Here is a 14,116-nt window from a genome sequence, read left to right on the forward strand (position 1 = left end):
AACCTTCCGTTTGAAGAATAGCTATTTCCCAGCGGCAGTTACTGATTTTAACCAAAATTGTTAATTCGCATTTCCTTTGTCCTGTGTCTAAAGGCCCCCATACATTATGCGATTTGGGCTCGATTTCACCCGATTCGGATGAATCGGGTCGTGAAATCGCCCCAAATCACATGTTTTGACACCCTGTCCGACCCTGTTTGCATCGGTTCGGAGTCGGGCAGTCGCACCGGCTGCACATAAGATATCCTAAATCTTATGTGCAGTCCGGGCAGGGTCAGTGGGCGGGGGACGCCGGGGAACTGCAGGGGGAACTGCAGGGTGAGCTGACAAATAGTCAGCAGGCGGGGGATGCCGGTAAGTCGGGCATGGGGAGAGGCTGGGAGCGGACACATAGGCAGCGGGCAGGGGGACGCCGGTGAACTGGCGAGGGGAACAGGTCACGTGCTGGGCAGGAGGACCAGGCAGCCGCAGCTTCAAGGAAAAAAAAAAACAATACAAACGAATGGGCAGCCAGTGATTGGCTGAGAGAGCTCTCAACCAATCACTGGCTGCCCATTCGTTTGTATTAGGTTTTTCTCACCGGTGTCCCCCCGCCTGCTGCCTATGTTTCCGCTCCCAGCTTCTCCCCATGCCCGGCTCACCGGCATCCCCCGCCTGCTGACTATTTGTCAGCTCACTCTGCCCGGCACTTCCCTGCAGCTCCCCAGAGTCCCCCGACCAGCTCTCCCCCTGCAGCTCCCCGGGAGTTGCATATGATAAATCTCATGCAATTTATCATATGCATAACAGCACATCAAGTGCCTAATCGTGTGTTCCCCTCCCGGGGAGCTGCAGGGGAAATCAAGTCCGACTTGTCCCTAGCACAAGTCGGAATAATGTATGGGGGCCTTAAGAATATAATTTCGTTGTTTTACAATTTCTCTGTTGTTTTACAATGACAATAAAATATTATCTGATCTTATCAGACTCTCTTCAATAATTACTCCCCTACTACCCCCTGCTTCCTTGTCTGCAATCATGGACTGTCCTGGCACCCGCCACATTCTCCAGCCTAGATAAGCAGAAACAGACCTTCCAGCCTCATATCATCCATGCCTGTCCTCTTGATTTGCTCTGCTCCTTTTTATGGCTGTGCATGACATCTTACACCAACCTGTTACCCTGACGTGCCTCATTCCCTGCCAAAACTTTCCATCTGCTTCGTTCTTCCAATGCTTCCAGAGCTTGTCCACGTCATGAAGTAGATCTCTAATTAACCTTCTTCAATCCATGATCATTTTTATTTAAAAATCCCTCAACCTCCTTCACATTACAGAATTCTGCTCAACTCCCCTGTGCTATGGGCCTAAATCAGACTTGTACATTAATTGCATTTGTGTACCACCAGACTGAATAACCCGGGTCAACCAAACCAGCAATGCAACCCGGGTTATAAAAAGGTCGGACCCAGCTTAGTAATCTTAAAATCGGTATCAGATGACCGCATAGCGATCTGTTGGTGCATCTACAGAAGCACCTGCAGATCATGGAAACATTAAGGAGGGGGACTATGTAAAAACCGGACCCGGACATGACTGCGGACCGCCGGACAGGACATCAAAACCTGCGGTCCGGAGCTTGTAGGGTCCGGTCCAGGGGGGGGGGGGGGGGCTTGTCCGGGGGGGTCCCTGTGATAGCTATCACCAGGGACATGGGAGAGGGGAGATTACAGCTTCCTCGTGTGATCCGGACCGTCCGGTTTTTGCTACATGCCCGGACCATACAGGGAGACTTTATTCTCCCTGTAGTTCTCTTTAAACTCCTCACCACCACCTACAAGGCTCTCTCCTCCTCCACAGCTCCCTACCTCTCTTCACTGATCTCTATTCACACTCCCTCCCGTCCTCTTCGCTCCATCGCTGACCGCCGACTGACCTCTCACCTAATCACCTCCTCCCACTCCCGTGTCCAAGATTTCTCTCGCGCTGCCCCCCTGCACTGGAACAACCTCCCGCCACCCATCAGGCTATCTGATTCCCTTACCTCCTTCAAGCGCTCCCTCAAAACCCACTTTTTTCGACTAACCTATCCCTCCTCCTAACCTCTTTTGATCCTCCTATCCTGCCTCCGTTCCCCTCCGTTCCTACTTATCCTATTGTATTTCGTTCGTCCACCCACCTATTTTTAGTATGTTAACTCTTATGAGCAGGGCCCTCCTTCCTCACGTACTCACCCTACCTCATTACCTCACCTGTGCTCCTGTCCTGTTCTTCCCTTCCTCTACTTCATCTTCAGTCTCCTTGACAATTTTGACACCTACTTCTGAACTGATGCTGATTTTAGTTCTACCAGCTATACCCCTATTTATACTGTATCTCATACTTGCCGACTTTTCATCTCCCCTTTGCGGGAGACCAGGCAGAGGGCAGCTAATTAGGGGGCGTGGGAGCTCTCAAATGTAATTTGGATAGCTCCGCCCATGACCCTCTCCCATTTACGGCACAAAAAAGGGGCGTGGCTATCTAAATTACATTTTCAGATGGTACCGTAGCACTTTTTAAAGGAAGGAACCCTTACCCAATTAAAGGAAAAATAGTGGGGAGCAGAGGGAGAGAAGCAGGAGGGAGGCACGAAGCAGCCAGCCGCTATCTTACCATCTTATCTGCGGCGCTGCCTTCTGCTGCTTGTGCCGCTCCCTCTGCTGCCCCCTGCTGCGCTGCCGCTGTAGGCAGTATAGCCACTGCTGACAGATCCCCGGCCGGACAGCCGCGGCGTCTGCCTCGGCACTTTGTGATTTGCACATGCGCAGTCACTTTTTTTTTTGCCAGACGGGCTTAAAAACCGGGAGGATCCCACACATTACCGGGAGAAAGGAACAAAAACCAGGATACTCCCGCTAAATGCGGGAGTGTCGGCAACCCTGCTGTATCTTTCAACACACCCTGTACGTTACCTTGTAATTTTTTTTTTTTTGTTTGCTATGTACGGCGCTGTGGACACTTTGCGGCGCCTTATAAATAAACGTACTACTACTACTACTATTCTACCCCTCCTCCTCCCCTCTACCTGGTGACAGCCCCCCCCCCCCGGACAGGCCACCCCCCTGACCAGAGGCTACAAGCTCCAAAATGCAGTGTTTGATGTCCGGTGTGGCGGTTTTGTCCTTGTCCGGTTTTTACCCATACCCGTAAGGAGGCACCTATTTATCAGATGCCTCCTGCAGCATTAGCATATTAACTGTAGGGTATTTCACACCCGCTTCCCTGCAGCTGTGTAATAGCGTACAGCGCTGAATCAGGCCCAATCTTCTAAGCATTTAAAAATAGTAAAATTAAATGCAAAAGCAGTAGTGTTTTGCAGATAATATGATTGCTCCATCAAACCTGGCAGCCAGAACCTCTATCTAGTTGTGGCTTTGAAAAGTTGTAGTTTGGTAAATACACCTTTTCTTTACACCTGCCAGGTGACCTGGAAAACGTGCACTGTTGGGGGTACTTGATGACCAAAGTTACGAACCACTGGTCTACACTACCAGGGCCAGGATCTGGGGACTATGTAAAAACCGGCCCCCGACTACACTCCGGACCGCCGGAGAGGACATCAAAATCTGCAGTCCGGAGCTTGTAGGGTCTGGTCCGGGGGGTGTCTTGTCCAGGGGGGGTCCCTGTGATAGCTATCACCAGGGACATGGGGAAGGGGTGATTACAGCCTTCCCGTGTGGTCCGGACCGTCCGGTTTTTGCTACATGCCCGGACCATACAGTGAGGCTTTATTCTACCCCTCCTCCTCTACCTGGTGACAGGTGTGACAGGCAGCCCCCCCGGACAGGACACTCCCCGGACCGGAGGCTACAAGCTCCAAAATGCAGAGTTTGATGTCCGGTCCGGCGGTCCGGGGGTTTTGTCCTGGTCTGGTTTTCACCCATACCCCAGGATCTGTTATACAAACCATGTTGTAGCTTGGCAAACATGACCAAGCCTATGAGGGCTGCTTTTCTGTCAGAAATGAAAGATCAGGGCAGATATCTGCTGAAACCGCCTTCATGCAACTGGGGAAAGGGAAATTTGAGCAGGAAGCCTTTCAAAAAAGTTGGGTAAAAAATACGTGCATGCAGTCCAATGCATGTCTGCTTCCAGCAATTAGCATTTTGCATGTAAAACTTTGCATGTGTTATTAATCTGAAGAAAAGGCATCATCACACATGGCTCCTTATCCTAGGCTGCTAAAGTACCCAACACAACACTATTCCCACTTCTGTGTTAGGGACATACATTCAGCTCCAAGATACTGTTGTATATGGTATCCATTCCAGGCTGATACAGTAATACAAGCAAGGGATGCGTTAGATGAAAAGTTTAGCTCAGGAGCAACGACTGAGTCTCACTTCTTTCATTACGGTCTGCAACATAGATTACAGTTACCAATGCGAAGAACACGATCAGCCACTTGCAGACCGCACGCTCACCAGTTCTCATCGTTCTATTATGACCTTCCCAACATGGCCGCCTTTTTCCACCGACGCTTGGTGATTACGTCACACAGCGAAGCCGAAAGAGCTGGTGGTGGCGGCGGCGGGAGCTTGTGAAGGGTGAGATATGAATGTCGGTTTCCTAATTAGAAGGGTGGGAGTGGCGGAAGCGCGGTAGTAATGATTTCTATGTGATGCTAGGGTAGTGCTGGTATATGTTATATAGATGTGATGTGGCAGTGGCTATCATCTGTGACTCACCAGCTGAAGTGGAACTATAAGTCCCAGCATGTCATACTAGTGACTAGCATGGTATCCTGTGACTTGTAGTTCTGCAGAAGCCCAATTCTTGAGGTCAGAGGTCGCCCAGCACCTGTAGCACCTACTGATGTCTGTATTATTGCTCTCTCCTCTCCTTATTTTCCAGGCAGGCGAGATGTTCTCAGACCTTGCTGTTGGCCAGGCGCCTGGTCTCCTGACGCCCCCCTCCGAAGTTCCCTCCACCTTCTCTAGAGTGTCCAGTGCCTGCTACGCCAACTGCTCCAAGAGCTTTTCCCTGGGGGACCGCAACTTCACCCGCCAGTATGCCCACATCTATGCCACCCGGCTGCTGCAGATGAGGCCCCTCCTAGCAGAGCGGGCAAGGAAGAAATGGGGTAATGATGCTGTAAGGCAGGGTTACGGGAGCATGGGTGTGACTGGATGACTTTGTAGTTGGACCCTGTATACTCTGTCAATGTGATAAACAAAAAACTAGGCTCATAGTTGATATGGTCGCTAGGTCGACAGTACAGTATGAGGTCGACTGCTAAAGGTCAACAGGGCCAGAAGGTCCACACAAGCATTAGGTTGACAATGAGAAGGTCAAAAGTGGTCTACCTCTGACTCATGCAAAAGAAGGGGGGATAGCAGCGCTCTAGGGATTTTATCCCAGATTGATAAAATGAATTAAATTGGATGATCTTTAATTTTTGGTAGATATGATAGTTACCACTCCTGGTTAAATGCTGGAATTTTTCTGTAGACGCCGTCCATAAGTCCGAGTGGCCGGCCCAAAGTTGGCCCAAATAACCGGTAACCACTGGCAGTTGGAAGAGATGGTGGGTCTTTTTTCAGCAAAAGGAGAGATGGCTGGTGCACCAGAAAGTGAAGTGACCTCCCAGAGGAAGTTGGTGGTCTAGGCAGTTCAATCTTGTAGGGCTGGTCCAGGCTGCAATCCCAAGTAGATAGGTGGATGATGGGTAAGCACTAACTGACGCGTTTCGCCGCTCTTGGCAGCTTTATCAAACCTTTATCACACCTTTGATAAAGCTGCCAAGAGCTGCGAAACTCGTCAGTTAGTGCTTGCCCATCATCCACCTATCTACTTGGGATTGCAGCCTGGACCAGCCCTACAAGATTGAACTGCCTAGACCACCAACTTCCAAGTTGGAGGTCACTTAACTTTCTGGTGCACCAGCCATCTCTCCTTTTGCTGAAAAAAGACCCACCATCTCTTCCAACTGCCAGTGGTTACCGGTTATTTGGGCCGGCCACTCGGACTTATGGACGGTGTCTGCAGAAATATTCCAGCATTTAGCCAGGAGTGGTAACTACCATATCTACTAAAAATTTCGGTACTTATGTAATATCTGGGCTCCCGTTTTTCTTATGAGACCCCGTCCCCTTGCGGGGCTCGCCACGCTTCGGGCACGGTGGGTCGCTGCGCTCGCCACACTATATAAAATCAACTCCATGCGTAGTTTGATAGTAGGGGTATGAAAAAATGGGGTGCATTTAACATGGGAGCCCAGATAATACATAAGTACCAAAATTTCTTTGGCATACTAGGAACGGACTCTCCCTATCTTGCTATTATTGTAGGTATGGGCATTACATGTTATCAACTGTCGTATTTTATATGATTTTATAATATTATCATTATTCTTCATGTGGTATTAATAAATATTTGTAAAGATCATCCAATTTAATTCATTTAATCAATCTGGGATAAAATCCCTAGAGCGCTGCTATCCCCCCCTTCTTTTGCATTTATATTATACAGGTCTCACTAACCTGTTTCTTTAGCAGCTGCTGAGGTAGCCACCCACACCGAGCGCTCCCCCTAGTTTCCTCCCCTCATTAGGGTTGGTACTAGAGCCCCATTTACCTCTGACTCATACCTGCTCATATATAGCGATTCAATATTGTGAGTTTCACGTGGCGGCCGTCTCATTTTTACCTCCAGGTCTATAAACCTGTATTGAATGCTTATAAATAATGATAATGATTTATATAGTGCCAGCATATTCCATTGCATTCTACATTCATCCCATCTAGTTTTGGGTGCCGGATGACTGCCTGACCATCGGGATCCCGATAGTCAGTATACCGACATCGGAATCCTGACTGCCAATGCGTGCTCCGACATAGGGGACCCCGACTGACAGGGGCTATTCTCCATTGTGGGGGTCCACGACCCCATAGAGGGAGAATAGAACCTGTGGCGAGCCACCGAGCCTGCGGTGTTGCAAGCGTAGCGAACCCGCAAGGGGCTTCTTTGCGCTGGCCCCCCTGTGGCAGTACCGGCATCCGGGATTCTGATTGTCCGGCAGTCATACCATACCCTCTAGTTTTAAGGGGTTGTTGCACATTTAGGGTGTCTGGCTGGGTGTGAATTTTTCCCTTTTTTAAATAATTATTCAACTGAAAATGGAATGCCCTTACACAAGATTAATCATAATTGGCTCTCAATGAGAAGCAGGAGTCACTATCCTAAAGCTGGGTACACACAGAAAGATTTATCTGCCCAATCTGTCTGGTGGGAACAACAATCTGCTAATGTAAGCTCCCAAACAATAGAAAATGGACAGATGAAATTGCTAAATATATTGCTGCAAGGTATCACATGCGATACACTGCCAGCTGGCTCCTGTGCTTTGGATCGCATTGCAAATATATCGTATGCAGTCCTTTTGAATACGATATATTGTTTGCAGTCCGACAAATCCTACATGCAGCCCTGGCGATCTCCGGCTCCGATCCGATATGCATGGGACAGCTTACCAATTTCTCAGTTCAATGCGTCTGAATCAGGTGAAAAGTGCTCAAATCGTGTATGGGCACCTTTCAGCTATTTGTCTGAATGACAGTTGTCTTTCTTTTAACAGTGTTTGGGAACAAATGGCTGATTGTAATTTACGCCAATACATTACCAGATCTTTGTTACCACCAGATAGATAAATCTCTAGGTGTGTACTCACCTTAAAGTGCCCGTCCAATCGATTTTCCTGGGGGTGGACGGCTTTCCATAGCGTGACGCTGTCCACCCCATCGCTCATCTGCTGGTAATACAAGATCGGCGGCAGCTGGCTTTTGCGCAGAAAGCAGCTCAAATGACAAAACTGAGCTACTCCCAGCTCAAAATCACCCAGTGTGTATGGGCTTTCCACAGAATAGAGAGGATTAGATGCTAAACAGATACAATCTCACTAGTTGCTGGAGAGGTGTGTGCACTGAAGGATGCACCCAAATCGACATGTGCCGTGTCGATTCCACCAGGGCTGATTGTAATGTATAAATTCTCTTGTCAATTTAAAATATAACCCCGTGGTCATGTGCCATCTTTCCTGCCCTATGGGTCCTATAGAAGGCAGTTTATGATACTGTTCGTAGGTGAGCAATGAGTGAAATGTATGTGTGTGGTGTGTGTATATATATATATATATATATATATATATATATATATATATATATATATATATATATATATATATATATATAGAAAAGGGGGGGTTCTATTGGAGAGCGCTGATTGGTGTACCACCTAGTTATTTCAATGCAACATACAATACTGATACAATTTTTGTAATAACAGTTGATCCTTGTCACTTTTCCGAATGAGACGTGCCAGTCTGTTCAAGGTATAAAAAAGTTCTTTATTGAAACCCAACGCGTTTCGTCAGAACGACTTCATCAGGGGTAAAAAACAATAAGATTCCCAAGTATGTGGTTTGGTCAACTTTTAGTACTCGTACAAGATAAAATCCATATATGGGGTTTGGGCCAATCTACAGGCTTAGTGACAAAATGTAGGTGTGGATCCACGAATATTATAGGAGTTTAAGGTCCCTATTAGGAAGGTTCAGGGGGCAGCTTCCATAAAGTTTAGATGATCTCGGGTCTATTGGAGGTACTGGTTGTGATCAGTAGTATATGACTCCGTTATGTAAACGCAGGATCTATTTTGTAGATAATTTTGTTTAAAAGATGATTCGATTATAAGGTGCATTAACGTGCAGAATTCTTGTGGTCCAGTATGAATGGATATGGTCCTTTAATTGTAGGGTCACTCCATTTCAATATGTGTGATGGGAAGAAGGCTCCACCAGCCTTACATAGATAAGATACGACGAATGTCAGGAAATGTAAAAACTCAATCGTATTAACGTAGGATAATTAATTCCCACCAGACAGAGGGAGCACTTGTTTTCTCAGAAAATTCTCCACAATGTAGCACTTTACAGGAGCTCCTTCACTGGCTGGTAGTAGGACTACCAGCCAGTGAAGGAGCTCCTGTAAAGTGCTACATTGTGGAGAATTTTCTGAGAAAACAAGTGCTCCCTCTGTCTGGTGGGAATTAATTATCCTACGTTAATACGATTGAGTTTTTACATTTCCTGACATTCGTCGTATCTTATCTATGTAAGGCTGGTGGAGCCTTCTTCCCATCACACATATTGAAATGGAGTGACCCTACAATTAAAGGACCATATCCATTCATACTGGACCACAAGAATTCTGCACGTTAATGCACCTTATAATCGAATCATCTTTTAAACAAAATTATCTACAAAATAGATCCTGCGTTTACATAACGGAGTCATATACTACTGATCACAACCAGTACCTCCAATAGACCCGAGATCATCTAAACTTTATGGAAGCTGCCCCCTGAACCTTCCTAATAGGGACCTTAAACTCCTATAATATTCGTGGATCCACACCTACATTTTGTCACTAAGCCTGTAGATTGGCCCAAACCCCATATATGGATTTTATCTTGTACGAGTACTAAAAGTTGACCAAACCACATACTTGGGAATCTTATTGTTTTTTACCCCTGATGAAGTCGTTCTGACGAAACGCGTTGGGTTTCAATAAAGAACTTTTTTATACCTTGAACAGACTGGCACGTCTCATTCGGAAAAGTGACAAGGATCAACTGTTATTACAAAAATTGTATCAGTATTGTATGTTGCATTGAAATAACTAGGTGGTACACCAATCAGCGCTCTCCAATAGAACCCCCCCTTTTCTAAATCTCTTGTTTGACTCCCACTAACAGGGGAGTCCTATCGGAGCAGCGGCAGATTATTGTTAGCGCAAAACGAGGTCCATACTGTATTTCTATATATATATATATATATATATATATATATATATATATATATATATATATATATATATATATATATATATATATATATATATATATATATATATATATATATATATATATATATATATATATATATATATATATTCTTCCAGTAATGACAGGACAAATCTGTTATTATGAAAAATAGCTCAAACCTTGCTCATTTAACGCTTTGAAAGTCGATTTCATGTTGACTTTAATAAATAACTGGAATAGCCTGTTACGGACACTGCAAACCTTGTTTTCTCTTCTTGAATGTGGACCCGACTTAAGTAAATAGAAATTCTTTGTTTCGTATTTGCACCTGTACCTTTTATTGTGTGACTATTTGGGAAGTAAGGCTATAAATAACACAGTTGCACAAATCAGTGTTTATAATAAATCCATTAAAGATGACTGTGTCATTCTCTAACTATTGTAAGTGCCACCATTGCTGGTTGGCTAAAGTAAAAATGTCACTATATAGTTGCATGTAATAGTCCAAGCTAAATGCCATCTGGTTGGGTTCTAAGTTGTTCATCATGTCTGGGCAGAAATGCACTTACAGATAACTAGTTTGTACAGTCATTGGCCAAAAAAATAATGATATGTAAAATAGGATTTTAAACAAAGCCAAAATGATTTCTCAGAAGGAAAAAAACATTAATTTAGTTTTTTTATATTGGTAAAAGCAAAAACATGGTGGCCTACAGTTCCGTGAGGAGTATCAACCATGTTTAGGTCTACAATACCTTGAAAAGTTTGTGTTGACCTTGCTACTGTTGACCACGTTCCCATTGATCCTTTACATTCATCGATTTTGGCATCACCATCTATCTAGACGCCTTCGACCAAGTTTAGGAGTCCAACTAGATGCTGTTGACCTACACATGGTCGATCCGCTTTCTGGATACGGTGGCTTACACAGAGTATTCTTTTCAATGTATTTGACACAACTTTATTTAACTTGCAAAAAGCAATTCCAGTTGACAGTGTCTAGGTAGACAGTCACAAGGTCAACACCAGTAGTGGCTCCAGAGTTGGGGCTGCAGCACAATTCAAAATTCATGTAGGGGAGTAACACCAACTGCCAGTGAGTCAGTTTGGCATGGCAGATGTGTCAATGGGTGTGGCTTCCCTATTTGATTTTTTTTTTTTTTGTGCTGCAGCCCCTGTCTGGTTCCACCCTTGGTTAACACCATATGGTCGACGAGGTCAACAGGTAAAGTTTGGACAGTGCTTAAGGTGGACAGATTTAAAAGGTTTCTAAACTTTTGCCTGATGGACTATCCACGTGGACTATGATCGTGGTAGTAATGTGTCGACCACAGTGATCCACAAATTGTGGCCAGAGTAGCGAGCCCGGGGGGGTACACTTTTGCACTGAATGTGGTAACATATGACCAATCGCACACAAAATTGGCAACTAAAACCTGAAAAATCTTGTGTTGACCATTTTTGTTGACCATTGTCATGTTGCCTTTATCTACCTGTTTACTATCGACCTTTTCACCCTGTCGACTTCATGCTTGTCCTCCATATGGCATTGACATAATGATTGAGGGAAATTTACTAAGATGTGTATTCTACTTCACATGTGATGTTGCTATGGGCAGAATCAGAATCTACTTATTTATTTAGCATCCTCTAGAGATAGTAGATAGGATCCGATTGGTTGCCCATAGCATGTGAAGTAGAATACACATCTTAGTAAGTTTCCCCCATTTACTTTAATTCTATATAACACACCAAAAAAGCACTGGTCCAAATTTTTGATGCATTTAAACTTTTTCAGATAAGCCAGTGGTTAGACATTGATGGCTCAGCCGTGAGTTACCTACTGTTCATTATTCCCAGGTGAGGACATCGCTGTGCGGAAGTTATGTGAGCTTCAGGGCGCGGAGAGGTGCTGTGTGGTGGGAACGCTTTTTAAGTCCATGGAGCTGCAGCCGTCCATCCTGCGTGAGATCAGTGAAGAGGTGCGTACTTACTTTGTGTCCCCCCCGTATGATGCAGGACATATGCTTAGGTCACTTGTTTGTACAATTACTGCCTTCATTGTACCTCTGTGTATCCCATAGGAAACTGTAGGTGATTATTAAATATTAGCCATCTACTGTACCTATAAAGTTATATTTGTTTACATTAATGAGAAAGGGGGATATTGGGGAAAGGGAAATTGGAGTATAACCGCACTGGTATTTGTATAGAATCAGCTGGCTATGACCTTGGAAAGCAAGGTATGTGGGTCCCTGAGCACCTTTTGGTCTTTTGCCAGTTGGTGCCTATTTGTGGGACAGTCAGTGGTGCGCCCCAGAGTTAGGATAACAATATGTTTAACTGCCAAGAGAGGAGGAGAAAGAAGGAAAACTCTGGGTGGGCGCACACTTACATCACAGTTACATTTGAGTGTTTATGATACAGAATAAAATAACAAAACTTTATTAGGTATGCTCTAAAATAAGTGTTCCTTATTTGTAAAAAACAATATGCTTAAGCACCGCAAAAATATTTCTGGATAGAGGGCAATGTTTTGCCACTTAGAGAAAAAGAGAGTCAAGTGAGTGCACAATCCCTGACGTACGTTTAACTGCGCTTGGTCACAGGGGGGGGGGGCGTGCCCCTCTGTGACCAAGCGCAGCGAAACGTATGTCAGGGATTGCCGGACCACGTGGTGCACTCACGTGACCGGCCAGGCAGGAACTCACTCAGGAGGCAGCACAACAGAGATACAGCAGCAAACCTTAAACCAGTCATTTACCACAGGCTGGTCAGGTCCAAAGGTAACCACTGGCTAAGTCCAGTGGATCTCTCTCATTTTTGTTCTCGCTGTGAGATTACTACACATATGTCCATTACTGGGTTCAAAATATGATCAGCAAATCCTACGTGGGAACACAGTCATTGGGTGTCTGGAACATGGAGACATTCCATCCGGGCTTGTCAGATCTAGTTGAAGCATTGAATCATGGGAAAATATGGCATCAATGTGTGTAGCCAAACCTTCCGCATTTACGACCTGATTCTGGCTTGATCGGTAGGGGCCAAATTTGGCCCCGTTTCCGATGGCGCAGGTATGCACATGGGTGAATATTTGCATGTGCAGACCCCCTGTGCAAATGCTTGAGCAAGCATTTGCACTGGCAGAGGAGGGCAGGGGCCGGCAGCAGGGGAATGCCAGCATTTTATGGGGGTCCCCAGGAAAATCCTGGGCGTTCCCCTGGGAATGCAGGTGGGTCGATGCCTGCTCAGGGCGGGTGACTGATGTCACATGATGTCAGCGCCCGCCCCCTTTTTGGCCATCTCTGTTGGAAATAAAGTCAGTTATTTGTGAACGGAAATTAAATCATTTGATGTTCGGCATTCGGGCGGGTGGCGTTTACCTGTTTGCTAGGCTGCGAACAGGACCGAATCAGGCCCTTAGTGTTCATGCTAGCACCCTGCACCTTTTAAAACACATGCAGTTCTTCCTCCTCCCCGCCTGGAGTGTCACTTTTCTGCTTCCTGGTTTATATGTCAGCACTGAGATACAAACCAGACTGTGCTAGAAGCACCAGAGCAGAGAACCAATCCCCAGACAGGAAAGAGGAGCTGCACAGGTTATGAAAGGTGCAAGCTTCTACAATGGACACTACCGCATTTCCCTCCACATGGAAATTGGTATGAATGACATTTTATGGAAAATTACGTTTAGTTTACGTCGGGCTGAGAGAGGGGACAGCCTGACTTAAGGCTCTGACATGGTTTGGATAAATCATGTGCCCTGTTTAGAGGTTTCATTTTAAGGAGCAAGACCTATTTCATATTAACATGTAATCTGAAAGTAAATAACTGAAAAGTTTTTAAATTATGGTAATATGAATATATGGCTTGGGAGATAAAGGCTGTATTAAGTACTTAATTATTTATTCTATATTATATTTTGCATGCTTATTTTTACTATAACCTGTGTGGTCCAGTCATAACATAGTAACATACATGTTTCCTCCCAGGGATTTATTTAGTAAAGTGTAGGTTTTCATAAGTAGAGCTGTTGCCCAAGCAATCAGTGAGCTTCTACTTATCATTTTCTAGAACACAAGTTCTCAAAGCCAGTCCTCAGGACCCTACACAGTTGATGTTTTGCAGGTCTCCTCACAGAATCAAGTGAAAGAATTAGATCCACCTTTGGATCTTTAAAAATGTGTCAGTAATAAATGCAGCTTTCGGGTGACCTGGAAAATGTGAACTGTGTGGGGTCCTTAAGAGTTTGAGAAGCACTGTTCTAGAAG

General features: G+C 45.3%; 1 protein-coding gene across 3 annotated transcripts in view; it reads left to right on the forward strand.

Moving 5' to 3' along the window:
* The first annotated feature begins 4,419 nt into the window (after positions 1-4,419).
* POLD2 (DNA polymerase delta 2, accessory subunit) overlaps positions 4,420-14,116 on the forward strand; it is a 30,779-nt gene continuing 21,082 nt past the window's right edge. Inside the window, exons 1-3 of one of the 3 annotated variants that reach the window (XM_083184722.1) lie at positions 4,420-4,567; positions 4,875-5,103; positions 11,703-11,824. In XM_083184722.1, coding sequence (XP_083040848.1) covers positions 4,884-5,103; positions 11,703-11,824 — 342 coding nt within the window. In that variant the 5' untranslated portion in view covers positions 4,420-4,567; positions 4,875-4,883. The other 2 variants (XM_083184724.1, XM_083184723.1) reach the window with 2 other exon arrangements.

This window comes from Crinia signifera, chromosome 4 (genome assembly GCF_055691185.1).
Source record: "Crinia signifera chromosome 4, ASM5569118v1, whole genome shotgun sequence".
Classification (NCBI taxonomy): Eukaryota; Metazoa; Chordata; class Amphibia; order Anura; family Myobatrachidae; genus Crinia; species Crinia signifera.